We start from the raw sequence: 17,442 nt of genomic DNA, 5'->3' as shown, positions 1-17,442 counted from the left end.
TTTCAGGAACCTTCTCTCTCCCTGAGAAAGAACCATTGTTTTTCCTGCCTCTTTTGCCTGGGGAGGGGGAGGATTCAGAGAATTTTCTTCTTGGGGAGGTGGGGGGGGGAAGGATTCCAGATACCCTTTTTAAGTATAGCTGATCACTGACGGGCTTTCTTCCTGTCTTTTTAGTTTTTCAACTCCTTCCCTCAGCATTTGGAGGAGCCCAGCAGTTCTTGGTGAATGCCTATTGGAGACCATGTGACATCACCCTCTCCAATAAGCATTCAGGAAGAACTCCTGAGCTCCTGAAAAAGTTGTGCGTGTTTTAAAAAAAAAGAAAGAAAGAAAGAAAGAAAGAAAGCCTCTCAAAAACTGGCTACATTTGAAAAGCTATGTGAAAACCCTGTCCCCCTCCCCAAGGAGAAAAACTCTCCAAAATTCTCAGCTCTCCCAGGCTCTTTTGCCCACATTTTAGTTTTCTCCCCACCGGCCACAAAATGCTGAAAATGATGTGGTCGAAATTTTTGCCACAGCACTACTTATGAGACATGAGGCTGAGTACAACGAGAAGAGAAAATGTAAGTAGAAGAAGCTCCAAGCCATGAGAAGAGTCATAACATTAGCACCTCCAGTATTAGGGCTGTGCACGGACACCCCCCCCCCCGATCCGTTTCTCCATACAGTTCCATTGGGAAAAATAAACACCTATAACATTTTCATTTTTCAAGATAGCAACATGAAATTTTCTGAGCTTACAGATGGATTCATGGTTGTCATCTGAGGAAATTTTGAGAATGATCTGTTCACAGGTTCTGTTGTAATTAATTTTTAAAAATTGGATTTTTCAAAGGAAGAGTTCAAGCAGTTTCCCTTAGCAAAGAGAGAAGGTCTGCGTATTCAAGAGAAAATCAGACACTATCCATTGAAGTGCAAATCTCCCCTTCACAGTGTTCTCTTTCTTTTGTGTTGTAAAAGCTGGGCTAGCAGAGCCTGAGGGTGTTCCCATTCAGACTCCAATTACAATTAGCAGTGAAGGAATGCAAGTTAGGGACTAGCGGAAGAACTCTCAGAACCGCTGTCTATTATCTTTGCAAAATCATGGAAGACGGGTGAGGTGCTGGACGACTGGAGGAGGGCTAACGTTGTCCCTATCTTCAAAAAGGGCAAAAAAGAGGAACCTAGGAACTACAGACCAGTCAGTCTGACATCCATCCCTGGGAAAATTCTGGAGCAGATTATAAAGAAGTCAATCTGTAAACACCTTGAAATCAATGTGGTGATCACTAGAAGCCAACATGGATTTGTCAAGAACAAGTCCTGTCAGACTAATTTGATCTCATTTTTTGATCGGGTAACCTCCCTTGTGGACTGTGGGAATACTGACTTCAGCAAAGCTTTTGACAAAGTGCCCCATGATATTCTGATTAACAAACTAGCTAAAAGCGGACTAGATGGAACAACTATTAGGTGGATTCACAGTTGGCTACAGAATCGGACTCAAAGAATGCTTATCAAACTGGGGGGAGGTAACAAGCGGGGTACCGCAGGGCCCAGTGCTCTTCAACATTTTTATTAATTTTTTGGATGAGGAGGTGCAGGGAACGCTGATCAAATTTGCAGATGACACAAAATTGGGTGGGATAACTAATACCCTAGAAGACAGAAACAAACTTCAAAGTGATCTTGATAGGCTGGAGTGCTGGGCTGAAAACAACAGAATGAAATTTAATAGGGATAAATGCCAAGTTCTACATTTAGGAAATAGAAACCAAAGGCACAGTTACAAGATGGGGGATACTTGGCTCAGCAAGACTACAAACGAGAAGGATCTTGGAATTGTTGTCGATCGCAACCTGAATATGAGCCAACAGTGCGATATGGCTGCAAGAAAGGCAAATGCTATTTGGGGCTGCATTAATAGAAGTATAGCTTCCAAATTGCATGGGGTACTGGTTCCTCTCTATTAGGCCCTGGTTAGGCCTCATCTAGAGTATTGTGTCCAGTTCTGGGCTCCACAATTCAAGAAGGACGCAGACAAGCTGAAGCGTGTTCAAAGGAGGGCAACCAGGATGATCAGGGGTCTGAAAACAAAGCCCTCTGAAGAGAGACTGAAAGAACTGGGCATGTTTAGCTTGGAGAAGAGAAGATTGAGGGGAGACATGATAGCACTTTTCAAATACTTAAAATACACAGAGGAGGGCCAGGATCTCTTCTCGATCCTCCCAGAGTGCAGGACATGGAATAAAGGGCTCGTTACAGGAAGCCAGATTCCGGCTGGACATCAAGAAAAACTTTCTGACTGTTAGAGCAATATGACAATGGAACCAGTTACCTAGGGAGGTTGTGGGCTCTCCCACACTAGAGGCCTTCAAGAGGCAGCTGGACAACCAACTGTCAGGGATGCTTTAGGTGGATTCCTGCATTAAGCGGGGGGTTGGACTTGATGGCCTTATAGGCCCCTTCCAACTCTATTATTCTATGATTCTAGTAGACCTGTCACTAATGTGGCTCTAACTAAGGAAGCAAAGCACAAATGTAATACTGGACAACTGGGCAAGGTGAGGCAGCCACACAGAGATGCAGTCAGAAGCAGCATTCAGTGATGATGAGAGCAGCAGTCAGTGAGCCCAAGATTGTCTCAATTTTCAGGCATGCAGCCAAAAAAGCAAACTGACCCAGCAAGGCGGGCACAGTGGTTCCAAAACCGTTGACAGTTAGAGATGCTTTTGCATCCCCTTAATCAGATCGTACTTGGAAGATTACGCATTTGGGTTTCTCTCTTCAGAGTTGATTTTCTGAACTCTAACCACAGCCAGTCATACGATGATGATGGAAAACGATGAGCAAAGTCCAGATACTACTTTCTCATCTTTCAGGAGAACAACTCGCAGGCAGGCAGCCAGGCTGGCTGGTGCAATTGCCATGTATGAGTATGCATAAGGTCCATAGGTAAGACCCACTAGACCCGGCTACACCACAAGGCTGGCACTCTGCAGGCTCTCCCCAATCACTAGAGAAGGAGATGGTGATACTCCACCTCTGCCTGCTGTTGCTGACAGCCAAGAAGGGCGCCTGATAAGTTTCACTGTGGGCAAGACAGCCTGCCTGCCTCCTAGTAGTGCTGGTCCCACCACTCCCATCTCACTCCATGCCACGCATAACCTGAATGCGTCTGCTGCCACCTCAAACTGCCTCGGATTGGTGATTCGGAGGTCTGAATCACCCCGATCCACTTCGGATTCGGGATTACAATCCGAGGCAGTGCACAGCCCTATCCAGTATAGCCTATCACAAGAGAGATTGCCAAGGAGCCAACAGTGAACAATTTCTGGTCTGATGAAGAAGAGACTGTGAATACTAGGTTGCGTACATCATGGAGACTATGAACACTAAGCTACCCAGAACACCTAGTTTTGGTTGACTGGTTACTTCCCTAAGGCTGCCCTGAAGGCTGCTGCTTCCCGATCCCTGTTGTAGTGGGTACTGATGGGAGCAGACCACATGTCAGTGGACCACATCCCACTTCTCTTCCTGCCACAGTGCCACAGATCCTGTAAACTGCCAAACACTGCCTACAACAAATTCCATCACATTTACCCTTGAATTGCTCTTTATCCCCTTTATGTGAATCATCAAATTTGCTAAGACTGCCAGAGCAGTTTCAACATGAGAGGGAACAAAATCCCATTTGGCCTCATGCAGAGTCATGTATCATATAAGAAGACGAGAAAACAATGTTAATTTCTCTGCTTATCCAATTTGATGGAACCTCTGGCTTGGGACATACACTCAGGGAGCATATTTCTTTAAGAGAATGTTTGAAAATGCTATTTGCTAGCCAGAGCAAACATTTATATGATATAACTATCTAGCCCAAAGTGTAGAGGTTAAGAAAAAAATGCAAGTTATATCTGCTGTTTACTCCAGGCCATGTTAGCAATAATTGCAGAGTCCATAGAAGAGTCAGCATTAATACATTCAGACACTTCCTAATTTCCTCCTACTTTCTCCCTATAAGTCAAGCCTTGGGCCACAGCTAGACCTAAGGTTTATCCTGGGATCATCCAAGGTTTGCCCCTGCCTGAGCACTGGATCCCCTGTGTGTCACCTAGATGAATAGGTTTGACCTCTGGACGATCCAGTGATAAACCTTAGGTCTAGCTATGGCCTTGGTCTCATTCACTTGGTTGATATATGCTTATCCAACGTGCATGAATTAACCCAGTTCACAAAGCAATTATTGATTGATTGATTGATTGATTACATTTTTATACCGCCCAATAGCCGAAGCTCTCTGGGCGGTAAGCTTACTTACCGTTCTGGCATCCCAGAGAGACAGGGTCTTGTCCGCAGAGCTGGTGAGAATGATGTTGGAGAAAGGAAGAAACTCAATGCTGTTTACTGAATCCTTATGGCCACGCAAGGTATATCTGCACCTCTCACTGTAAAAAAAGTACAGCGATATATATTCTAAGCAACTCTTGCTGTGGAATAAATGAGCAAAAAAAAATGGTAACAATAAACATGGCAGATCAGCCTACTATGGATAGGCATCCACAGTGTTTATGTAGATATTATTATTATTATTATTATTATTATTATTATTATTATTATATTACATTTATATATTGCCCCATAGCTGAAGCTCTCTGGGCGGTTTACAAAAGTTAAACACAGTGAACATAAAAAGAAATATACAAAATTTAAAACCATAAAAAGCATAAGATACAAACAAAAACAGACAATATGTAGACATTATTTATTTCCAATATTTATATCCCGCCTTTCTATATAAATGATCAAAGTGGCTAACAAAATGGTTAATTATACCAGCTGCGTTCAACTGAGGAATCTAGTTCCAGTTCTTTAACTTATGATATGCTTCTACTTTGCTTTTATGTGCTGTTCATTCACACTCTAATGTTGCAATTAAAATAAATGAATGTCACAAAAATATTACAAATCTCAGAAAATAATTAAGTTTTACAACTGAAGGCTATCTGTTTCGGGATTTCAGGATGCCTAGAAAGTGGTAAGGACTTAAGAAGAGTCTTACTGGATCAGATTAAAGACAGGCAGATCCGTCTAATTCTGGTCTGTGTCAGTTTCACATGGGTTTATTATTTATTAATTTATTTATTAAATTTATATACCGCCCCATACCCGAAGCTCTCTGGGCGGTTTACAAAAGTTAAAAACAGTGAACATTAAAAAGTATACAAAATTCCTCAGTTGAATTAAATTTGCTTTGAAGTAAAAGAGATAATAAGTACATGCTGTCCTGTTTTCTGTGGGGTGTTTTTTTTTAAAAAAAATGCACAAAAAACACTTTTTAATTGTATATAATTTCCTAAGATATTCATTTTTGCACACATTTCCCCTAAAAGATGCATTGTTGAACTGAGAACTGCTCCACAAAATTTGGACAAGTGCGCAGCCGACGGATGACCGTGTTCCAATCTGCTTATTAATCTGGGAAGAGTGAATTAGGTTAGTTTGCTTTAAAAATGTAGGCCAAACAAAATTACCCCCAAATCCCTAGAAGGGATTTAGCATCCTGTTTCCGTCAGTGGCTGGTCCAGTGCTTCCGAGAAGGTCCACATGGAGAATATGAAGGCAGCCACTTTCCCCTATTACCTGCCCCCCAGCAACTGGTATTCCAAGTTACACTTTGTCTTTCAGCCATCACTCATACACTGTGGCCAATTCCAATGTGGAAATAATTAGCTACTTTGCACGTCTGAAATACTGTTTACGTTTAACGCATCTAGCTTCTTAGCCAAATCCCAGTTGACAGTGGCCATTTTTGTGAGCTAGTGGTCAATTACATAAATAATTAAATAGGTAGTTAGCGATCTACTACAACATTAAAATTCTAGCATTAGAGTAAAAAGGCCTGATATTCAGGATCCTTCCTAGCACAGTACAGGAGGTGAGAACTCATTCCAAGTTTGAAAAAGACAGAATCTGGGAATCACGTTGCATGTTCACAAGATATGAAAGCTGGTTAGGGTACATTAGGAAAAGATGACCTAACTGGAATGGATTTAGAAGAAACACCAAGACCACCGCTAGACCTAAGGTTTATCCTGGGATCCTCCAGGGTTCGCCCCTGCCTGAGCACTGGATCCCCTGTGTGTCACCTAGATGAACAGGTTTGATCCCTGGACGATCCAGGGATAAGCCTTAGGTCTAGCTATGGCCCAAGTGTAGCATTGTTATCAATGTATGGAAATCTTAAATGTAACCAGATGGGAAAAGAATTAATAGCGAACCTGTTAACAGCTGCAATGTTAATAATATCCAGAAATTGGAAGGATCAAGGAGATTATGATATAGAAGATTGGTATAAAGAAATATGGGATATTGCTATAAATGATAAATTAACATGTGATATTAGATTTAGAAGGGGAATAACAAAAAAAAAAAACAATGATTTTGAAGAGATATGGAAATTGTTCCTAGAACATGTATTGTCAAAAGGGAGAGGAAGAACACCTCCAGAAGATTCAATGCAATTTTGGAAACTAGAATAAGATCCCGAGGATGGGGGGCACTTATTAATGTGAGTTAGCTCAAGAAGTAGAATGTATAGCTAAGAAATAAGAGTAATGTTGTGTTATGTATGTATATGATTTATTACGTGTTGTTAAATAATAATTAAAAAAAAATTTAAAAAAAAGAAAAGATGACCTGTACGATTCTTTCCAACTCTAGCATTCTAGAAAACCCGTCACACCAGCTTACAGTATTGCATTGTGCTAGTGGCCGCTTACGCTATTGTTATGTCGTCTGCGTAAGCACAACGACCCCGCCTTGGCTAGTGTTTCACTTCCCACCATGCCTGCCATCCTGTCAAACTGGAAGGAGGAAAAAAAATCTTTTGAGAAGGAGCATTAGGGTGGTGCGGGCTGTTGCGAAGCTAGACCTAATTGCTTTTAACAAGTACCATATCATACTTCAAAAGTAATGTAAACAAACAAACAAATCCTAGGCTGGGGATATATTCCTGTTGGGTAGAAGAACACAATGATTTATATCAGACAGCTCCCAATAGAGAAATTGAAAGCTGCATCTTCAGGGGAAAGAGACAGACCAAGAAAGGAACATATATTATGAGTAACTCATATACAACGAGGGGAATTGCAGACAGACAGCCTGCAAGAACAGGCTTGTGGGAAATTAATTAGGTGTCAGAGCAGGGAGGTCCATTCAGAATCCCTTAGCCAGGTGAAAATGGACTAAAGTGATGGACCACAACAACTACGGAAAGGAAGGAAATGATTTGTACATTTCCATCAGGACCGTAAACACATGGGCCTATTTCAGTTCTCTTTCTCACTGCCGCTCCTATATCAATGCGTAGTGATGAGCAAGCTCCCTTCACTCTTTCCAGATTTAATTTACCATTCTGGTAACTCAGTGAGTGATATTGTTCTGAACCCCTGACTGCAACATAAAACAAACTCATCTTCTTCCAGCTGAGACATAATTTAAATGGAAGCGGGCAGTCACACTCAAAAGCAACTGACTGCTAGAAAGAAGGCGAAGGGTTTGGGATTTTCTACAAAGAATATCGTAAGATTTGGAACAGATCTCTATCGCCGTTCCGCCCCCACCCTTTCCTGCTCCTGTCTTCCATCTTGGCCAAAATAACAAGTCTGTAGAGAATGTACAAAACTCTGCTCCCAGCAAGACAATCAGAATCATGACCTATTTCTAGTCCAGTTACAATTTTTTTGCACTTTACACAACTGCAAAAGAGACAAAATCAAGAACTTCGTTATGTACTAAAATATTAACTTGTGATTGAAAAACACCAATTTCCTATCATCTCTGACCCTGAAACACAAATCTTGGAATTATTTATATTATAATTAGGATTTAACGAGAGGGGGTGATGAGATTTAACTATGTGTGTTTGTGATCTTTTTCACCTTTTTGTTATTAGAAATACTGAATGAGACTTTTACTAATTATTATAATGAAGGATTAGGAAGATAATGTTTTATACCGTTTGAACATGTAACATGCTATGAAAGCGTATTGGTGTATTTTTTATTTTTTATTTTGTTACTGATGAAGAAATAAAAAAGAGAAACTACATTAAAAAACCTGATAGAGCTTAACACAAAAATTAAAGGCAGAATCACAGAATTATTTAAAAGAGTCCTGCTAAATTACTTAGGGAACAATCCTATGCTCCAAAACAGCATTAGAGGATACTTCAGTTTCCCGTGTCCGAGGTTAGAGATGGGGCAGAATCCAACAGGGTGCTTATACCCCCTCCAATTCTTTTCCGCCCTGCCTACTGTGTTGTGCAACTGGCCCCCACAGCTCGCACAATGGTGATTTAGCGATTCTGGAGCAACCCAAAACGAGTGGAAATTTTGGCACAGCACTAGTGCGGTGTTTCTCAGAAAACTCCTGCTTTTGATGGGAGGTAAATGATGAGGCTTGCTAAGTAATCCACAAAGCTTTTATTAAGCAACAAACATCTCTTCTACCTGAATAGAGTTTAACCCCTTGGAAACGTCCCCCTAGGCAAAACTATGCGAACTAAGCAAGACAATTGTCCACTCAAGAAGAATAGGAAGCCACTTCCCAAACGCCCATAACTTCAGAGCGCCTGGTGCGGAGGCAGGTTCTGGCATAATCAAACCGACTTTCTCACACCTTCCTTCTGCCCCATGTGTTTGAGCTTTCGGCGGACCCTAGCATCAGCTAGCTTGTCGGGATGCTCACCTCCGGAAGAAACCTCACTTCCTACTGGATTTGGCCTTGAGGACATACGCTCTGGAGAGGACTGACTCCCAGCTGGGGCATCGCCTGTGAGAGTTTCCTCCCCCAGCCTGGTACAGGCTGGCTGGTGTCTGGCACTGCATCTTCTAGTTCTGATTCTGATTCTGATTGATTACTTGAAACATCTTCTCCCAAAACAAGGGCAGTAGGGTTAGACATGACAACTAGCTCCATCTCTTCCCTGGAGCTGGACACAACACCTGCACTGTGGACAATGCAAAATGAGAGATCAGCTGCCAACAGAGTTGATGCTGTCACCACTTGCTATAGCAACCCCAAAATACCAAAATGCTTAGGGAAAAGAAAGAAGTTCTTCTACAACCCCTGCTAATGATGAACTCTACATGTGAGAAAATGTTGTAGAAATTCAGTGAGATTTCTCTGCCCACAAAGAAGGTGGAGAATTTTGAGAGGCTAATTGCGCACAGCTCTGGCTTGAGACTATACTAGGAGGGCTTTCTCCGCTGTAGCACCCCGGCTGTGGAATGAGCTCCCCAGAGAGGTCCTCCTGGCACCTACACTGTACTCTTTTCGTCGCCAACTGAAGACCTTTTTATTCTCTCAGTATTTTAACACTTAATTTTAACTTAAATTTAAATTTTACTGTTCTAACTCTGTATTTTAATCTTATATCAATTTTGTTGCGTTGTTTTATCCTGCTTGTGCTTTTTGTACTGTATATTGTATTTGTGCTTTTAACCTGTTGGTTGTTTTATCATGGTTTTAATTTTTGTGAACCGCCCAGAGAGCTTCGGCTATTGGGTGGTATAGAAATGCAATAAATTAAATTAAATAAAAAATAAATAAGGGCAGGATAGTGATCACTCCCATAGTGTGTACATCTCACACCCTATCAAACCTCTGCACAGGGCTTTAGTTGATGTTTCTGCAACTGTTATACAGCCGTTTATCTTCAACCCCAATGCTTCATTTTCCGTCTTCAACTTTTTGGAAATTATCCAAATACATATTTTAATAACGTTTGTAATGATCCTCAAGGGCATGAACTACAGCACTGTAGTTCAGTGGATAGAATTTTCAACTCCGACGTGGCAGACCTGGGTTTAATTCCTCAGTAAGCTCTGAAGCGTGCTTGGTGACCTCTGACCAGTTACCCTTTGTCTAACTATGCCCCAGGTTGATATGAGGATAAAATATGATGAATAAATAAGATCCTGATAACTTTGCCCTACTCACCTCTGACCCTTCAATGATATGCATTTCTAGCCATTTTCTAGCCACTTGCCCTCAAACATTTTTCAGAAGTATTGCTGAAATTAGCCATTCTTCATTGAGGCAAATGTCTGCTTTCATTTATTTCAAATCTTTTTAACCTCCAACTGTCCACATGATCGTATAAACCAGTGGTTCCCAAAGTGGGTGGTACTGCCCCCTTGGGGGTGGTGGGATTGCATAGGGGGGCGTTAAGAGGCAAGGAAGCAGCAGGGGGTGCTCGAGGTGGTCTTTTCCAAGAAGCGCCTTTCCAGAAGGTCTTAAAACCCAGGGACATTTTTATGGGGGAAGGTAGTTTGGTCCCAAGCCATATAGGGGTAGAATCCACACATGTATTAAAACCGTTTAAGAAGAGTCCTTTTAACGGTGAACTGAAATGTTTCAAAAGCACCAAAATGCTAATGAAGAGATATACCCTGCTTGGTGTGCCACGCCACGCCGGCTGCAAAACAGAGGCGTTCGCTCTCTTTTCCCTCCCTCCCTTGGCAAGCCTGCGGTGGGTGCTTTGGATTTTGAATAAATATTCAATTAATTGTTACTGTTTTGAATTTTATTGTTATTATCTTCCTTAGTGGGTTGTTGAAAACTGCTATTCTGAATAATGATTTTTATAGGGTAGGGTAGGGGGCACTGGGCATGAGTTTGTGGAACCAAGGGGGTGGTTAGCTGAAAAAGTTTGGGAACCACTGGTATAAACAAATACAATCCTGTTCACAACATAAAAGATCCCTTTCTTAATCAAAACCCTAACGTGTAGTTTAAAACAGAGGCATATTTCTTTGCTGGACTGGAGACATGGAGATTTTGACACAAAAACAGTCTCAGGGCGCTGAGAAAATAATTTAATTCTTTTTAGAAACACCAACATATTTTGGCGCAATATATTATTTGTGGCCTTCCTCAGGAGAAATCTTTAAAAGCCTTCAGAGCTCTCTCTCAGGACTGTCCCAAACATTTGAAGATAGAAAAAGTATGAGGATTAAGAAAAAAAAATTAGAGGATTATGGAAAAATTAGATTTTCATGGTTGGGTAGAATAGCGGTTATTAAAATGAAGATCCTGCCTAAGATTAATGTTTTATTTAGGATGTTACCAATCAAAGTATCGGAGGCAGAATTGAAGAATTGGCAAACTATGTTTAATAATTTTTGTAATGGGGATAAGAAAGCAAGGTTTAACAAGAAAAGATGGTATAAAAAGGAGGATTGGGTCTCCCTAATTTAAAGTTTTATTATATAGCTAATCAACTGAGATATATTATAGATAGTATTGTAAGAATAGGAGAATTAAGTTGGTTAGAGATAGAATCACAGGAACCTGATCTGAAACTAGAAAATATTTTCTTTAGCAAACCTACTAAGAAGTTGTTGGAAAGAATTGAAAACCCCTTTTTAAAGAATATTTTTGAGATTTGGGTAAAGCATAAAGAAAAAATAATACCAGCTATCTCCCCATTGACCCCAGTGGTGTTGTTAGAAAACTTTCCAGCGAATTTAAAAAAGGAATTGGAAATGGCATTAAGAGAACAGAAAATGATTAAAGTAGAAGATTGGGTGGAAAAGATGAGTAGTAAAAAACAAATAGGAGAAGTGTTAAGAGGGAGAAAGATATCTTGGTATAGCTGTATACAATTAGAGCAATGGATAACGAAATGGATAAAGAAAAATAAAGAATGTAGAGAGCATACAAGATTTGAAAAGATGATTATACGAAGGGAAGATAAAGAAGAAAATATAATTATAGAAGGTATAACAAGTGAAATCTATAAAATGGTGTTGGAAAGTGAGGATCAACAAGATTATCTTAAAATGGTATGGGATCATGATTTAACACGACAAATAAGTAATCAGAGCTGGGGGGAAGATATGGGACATGCGTATTTTGAAAACCATGTCAGTAAGGATAAAGGAAAAGGTGGTTTGGAGTTGGTATCTAACACCAGTAAGATTAAATCAAATCGATAAGAAATATTCGGCCTTATGTCGGAGAGGATGCCAGGAAAATGGCACCTATGTTCATATGTGGTGGAGTTGTAAATTTGTACAGAAATTTTGGCAAATTGTATTTAAAGAGGTAAATGAAATAACTGGGTTAAATCTAGAGGTATGTCCTATTATAGCATTATCAGGCGACCCAAGCTATTAAGGATTTAATCACAAATTTAGTGACAGCAGAAAGGTTAACGATATCTAGAAAATGGAAAGTGCAAGGTGATTACCAAATAGAAGAATGGTATAAAGAGGTGTGGGATATTGCTATTAATGATAAGTTAACATGTATTAAAGTTAAAAGGGGACTATCGAATAGAAATGATTTTGAAAATATATAGGGGAATATTTTTAAATTTTGTTTTATCAAAGGGGAAAGGACATTCACCTTCAAAAGAGTTGCTACAATTCTGGAAGGATGCATAATTAGGTGGTTTAGTTGGTCCCTGTGTGTCTCTCTCTCTCTCTCTCTGTGTGTGTGTGTGTGTGTGTGTGTACTTACTAGCATTATTTGTTGGATTTTTGTGTGTGATCATTTTGTGTTAGTTATATAATTTGTAAGTTTATATATTTTATAGTTTATATGAAAATTCAATAAATAAATTTTAAAATAAGTATGCCAGCCTTAGGATAAATAGCACCATGGGCAAAGAGCGCCTTTGGTGCCCCCACCCCACCCCCAGTCACCTTTGCACAGCTAACCTGAGGGTTCATGGGGCCTGGTGCAGCTATGATGTTGGTGCCCCATTCAGCTCAGTGTGGCGCCCCCCTCAGGTCAGCTTGCCACTCTCTCCAGCTCAGCGCCCCAGTGACTGCCCAGCTCACCCACCCCTAAGGCCAACCTTATTATTATTATTATTATTATTATTATTATTATTATTTATATAGCACCATCAGTGTACATGGTGCTGTACAGAGTAAAACAGTAAATAGCAAGACCCTGCCGCATAGGCTTACAATCTAATAAAATCATAGTAAAACAATAAGGAGGGGAAGAGAATGCAAACAGGTACAGGGTAGGGTAAAACTAACAGTAGAAAGTAACAGTAGAAGTCTGCACAACATCAAGTTTTAAAAGCTTTAGGAAAAAGAAAAGTTTTTAGTTGAGCTTTAAAAGCTGCGGTTGAACTTGTAGTTCTCAAATGTTCTGGAAGAGCGTTCCAGGCGTAAGGGGCAGCAGAAGAGAATGGACGAAGCCGAGCAAGGGAAGTAGAGGCCCTTGGGCAGGCGAGAAACATGGCATCAGAGGAGCGAAGAGCACGAGCGGGGCAATAGTGTGAGATGAGAGAGGAGAGATAGGAAGGAGCTAGACCGTGAAAAGCTTTGAAGGTTAACAGGAGAAGTTTATATTGGATTCTGAATTGAATTGGAAGCCAATGAAGAGATTTCAGAAGCGGAGTAACATGGTCGGAGCGGCGAGCCAAGAAGATGATCTTTGCGGCAGAGTGGTGAACAGAAACCAACGGACTGATGTGAGAAGAAGGAAGGCCAGAGAGAAGAAGGTTGCAGTAGTCCAACCGTGAAATAACCAGTGCATGAACAAGTGTTTTGGCAGAAGAGACAGACAAAAATGATCGAATCCTGGCAATATTATACAGGAAAAATCGACAAGATTTAGCTACTGCCTCAATATGAGACAGTCACAACTATGAGACCGTCCTGACAGAGTTCGCTGAAGACTTTTTAAGAATACCCCTGATGCAGGCCACAGATAATACATCGGGCCAAAACTCATTGGACTTTTTAAAGAATATCTCAGCATTTGATGCAAATATTTCTGAATAAGCCTTTTCCACAAATATTTGGAAAGGTATGTTGGCCAGGAACATCAAGAATTCAGTTATTTTCACTGTATTTCAATGTATATTATTGACTTATTTGGTATTTTCATGTTTTATATGCTGCTACCTGCTCTTACGGTGAGTTAGTGGCCTGGTTTGCATTTAATTTAGAGTTATGAGCACAAGCCCTGGATTCATGTGCTACTCATGTGCTTCTGGTACAGCTGTGAGGGAGGATCAGGAGCTTATTGACTCTTCATGTCACAAGAATCCAGACAAACTGCAAATAGTGTAAGCTATAGTTTATTGAAACAAGCCAACTTCAAACTATAGTTAACAATCCTGACTAATTTCAATAAAACATAGTTAATATTAACCAAAATTCCCAGTTCAGAAATAATGGGAAATTACAGTTAGAGGAAAAGCTTCCGATATACTTGTGACCTACCCTGAGGAGAAAGGATCAGTTAGCACAGGCAAGACAATTGTTAAATGCGAGCACAGACAGTTTGTTGATTCTTTGATGTGCACACACAATATACCAAATCCTATAATCCTGGAAAAAAACAAATACAGAAAGGGACCAGCCTCTTCAGAGACCTGGGGAGGGTAACTGTGGAAACCGGCCAGGTTGTGTGGTCTACATAGGGAGCTTTCTTCTTTCATCATAGAGAGAGGCTGAGGGGGAAAAGTGCCTTTCTTTTCCAGAGACATTTCCAGAACTTATGGTTGGGCACTACACTTTCAAATTGGGAATGGAAGCAGGGAATGGAACGAACCCACTTATCCCCTAAGACAGGAAGCAGATTTTACATTTAACAAAGTATACACACCCTTAAACTGTGTTGTTCTCATTTCTCCATGGATTTCTGCTCAGCCGTTTTGCAGAACAAGAATGGACGATGCCTCACTATTAGATGACAGTGGGGTTGTCGCGAATTAGCACAGCAGCTAAGATCAGCAATGACCTGTGCTCTTTTTCTGTAACTCTTTTGAAAAGGTTTATATTGAAGCTGAACCTCTTTGTTCTCCTTCACAGTCATGAATTTTACTAACAAACCTTCTTTTCTTGTTCAATCAAGTAATAATTAGCAATTATGTGGTGTTTTCAAGTTTCCAAAGCACTTCATATATGTTATTGTGTTTGCAATCGTTACAACTACTCCATAAGGCAGCCCAGTATATCCTCATATTCCAAAGGAGGGTCTCAGGTTAAGAAAATAGTGGCTTGTCTTAGGGCAGCTAGTTAGCTAATGGGACAGGTAAAAATCAAGTCAGGGTCTTCTTGAATCATAGCTCAATCTCTTAGCCACTATACTACACCAGATAACATTCATGGCTACATTCAGATTTGTTTCTTGTTTTCTCCCACCCTTAATTCAGCAATGTTTGAGCTCGTATTAGTTGCCCTGCAACAATCATATCACAGAACTACAGATGTATGAGCACGTTGTTTCTGTTCACAAATCACTCAGAAGCCTTACTTGCAACCCAAAAAGTGAACTGGAGTGCACATTCTTCAAAAATGTTTGCAAACTCCCAAACTTGTATTGGAGGTCACAAAGATATGCACTTTTAAAAAAATGCACACATTCAGAAATGCACACTTTTTAAAATGCACGCTTCTTAAAACTTTTGCATTTTTACACTTTAGTCAATGAGGGCAAAGTGGGCACTTTTGAAAAATGCAGACTTCCCCTCTTTGAACGAATCAAAGAAACTGGGTGCAAGCGACAGCAGGAGCAAGCCCAAACCGAGCTCCGAAGTGAAGTTCAGAGAATTTTGCAAAGCTCAAGCATCCCCACATGGAACAGCCTCTTAAAGTTCAAGATAGTAATGAAGTGACCAGTTACTTAGACAAAAATATTTGTACTATAGAGCTCTGAAAATGGGGTGAAAATAATAATCAAGTATTTAGACAAGGGTTTTATTTTCTAGGTTTGGTGTTGTCTCTTTCTTTTTCAGCAGAAAAAATACAAAGCTTACACACACTCTTTTGTTGCTGTATTTATACTACTCCGATTAATTCTTAAACTGCTTTATTTTTAGATGTATAAAATGCATTTTATGAATGCTGAAACAAAGGTATAAAGCAACCTACAAATAATACCACCGGCTGTTTTCACTAAAATAAAACCCAGTGCCCTTTATTCACATCAGGCAAGATCTTGATTAAACAGATGAAAGTTCTGCACCACATCTTGAATGGCTGGTAGCCCTATTTGGTTCGGTTAATCCAGTAAATTACCTTTTATCTCAATTTGCCATCCAAACATGGTTCAATATTTTCAATTGATGAATGTGTTGTTAAGATAGCTGTCCACTTCAAGCCTGCTGACTTCAGCAGGACGTGTCTAACAGTGTTTCAAAACTAGTGACACCCTAGCTGTATCTCCTCTGGGCAATTATTTTGAGACATAGAAGGGATAAACTTCCCACATTGAATAATATACATAATGTTGCTAGATATTGGTCTCCTGTGTGACGTGAAGTAAAAGGCAACTCACCACTGAATTTGAATTGTATTTAACTTTCCAATTAACTGCTGGTTCTTACTTCAAAGGAAGATATTCCTTATATTAATTATCTCCTTCTTGCTTTTTAAAAGTATGTATGCTAAATATGTTGCACCACTGCTGAGAGAACTGTGCTGACTGCTAAAATATTGCCAGGCCAGGTTCAAGGTGATGCTACTGATATAAAAAGCCCCAAACTTTGGTTCTGGCTACCGGAGGGAGTGCCTGCTCCCATTTCAATCCGCCCGTTCACTAAGAACTGCAGATCAGGGTCTCCTGGATGTCTTTCGTGTTGTGGCACTCCGCTTTTGGAATTTCCCCCCTGCTGTAGTGTGACAGGCACCATCCTTGATGTTTCGGTGCCTGTTGAAAACGTATCTCTTTACCAAGGCCAGTCACTGAGGACATCCGAGGGCCTGCTTCTGGTGGTTCCACATAGATCCATCCTCCGATTGGAGTCCCCCAGGGGAAGAGCCTTCAGCGTGGTGGCCCCCCTCCTGTGGAATTCCCTGGCTCTGGAGGTCCAGCAGGAGCCAACTTTGTACTCCTTTCAGAGCCTCCTGAAAACATCTTTATTCCAGGAAGCCTTTCCTTAATGTCCAGCCATCAATCACTGTATTTGCTTCTTTTAAAATCTGTTTTAAGTGTTTTATTGATTTAATTTTCATTTTACCTTGTACACCGCTCTGAAATTTTCAATGGGGAGTGGTGTATAAATATGGTAAATAATAAATAAATAAATAATAAGGCATTTGCTGATGTTAATACCTAGCTCAGTAGAGTCTTTGTTTTCATCTTTGTGCTTTATTTTTTTATCATTATTATTTATTACATTTCTATACCGCCCCAATATAGCTGAAGCAATTTTGTTCACAACCTGTAATCTGATCATGAAGGGCAGTATATAAACATTTTAAACAAATAAAAATAAAATGTATGAATGTATTGCAGCGGCCTGAGGTAAAATGTATGAAAGAACCATTGCAAAGCAGGGAAAAGTCTTGTTGCTGTTCTTCTATGGCAGAGACAGCCAGTTTCCTTATTTCAACAATGATTCTATCTTCAGACACTAGGAGTTTGTACTATTATTCCCTCACTGATACTGAGGCTCTACAATAAAGTTGACAATAGTGGTAA

At 40.3% G+C, this 17,442-nt stretch overlaps 1 protein-coding gene across 1 annotated transcript in view; it reads right to left on the bottom strand.

Moving 5' to 3' along the window:
* Positions 1 to 17,442, bottom strand: part of SPAG16 (sperm associated antigen 16) — a 569,616-nt gene that overhangs the window by 237,823 nt on the left and 314,351 nt on the right. The window contains exon 13 of the mRNA XM_063115872.1: positions 4,301 to 4,427. Within this exon, the coding sequence (XP_062971942.1) occupies positions 4,301 to 4,427 (127 nt within the window). The remainder of the gene's footprint in view (positions 1 to 4,300; positions 4,428 to 17,442) is intronic.

Source organism: Elgaria multicarinata, chromosome 2, assembly GCF_023053635.1.
Source record: "Elgaria multicarinata webbii isolate HBS135686 ecotype San Diego chromosome 2, rElgMul1.1.pri, whole genome shotgun sequence".
NCBI classification, from domain to species: Eukaryota; Metazoa; Chordata; class Lepidosauria; order Squamata; family Anguidae; genus Elgaria; species Elgaria multicarinata.
The sequence above is the reverse complement of the archived record's forward strand: the minus strand, read 5'-3'. Positions and strand labels throughout refer to the sequence as shown.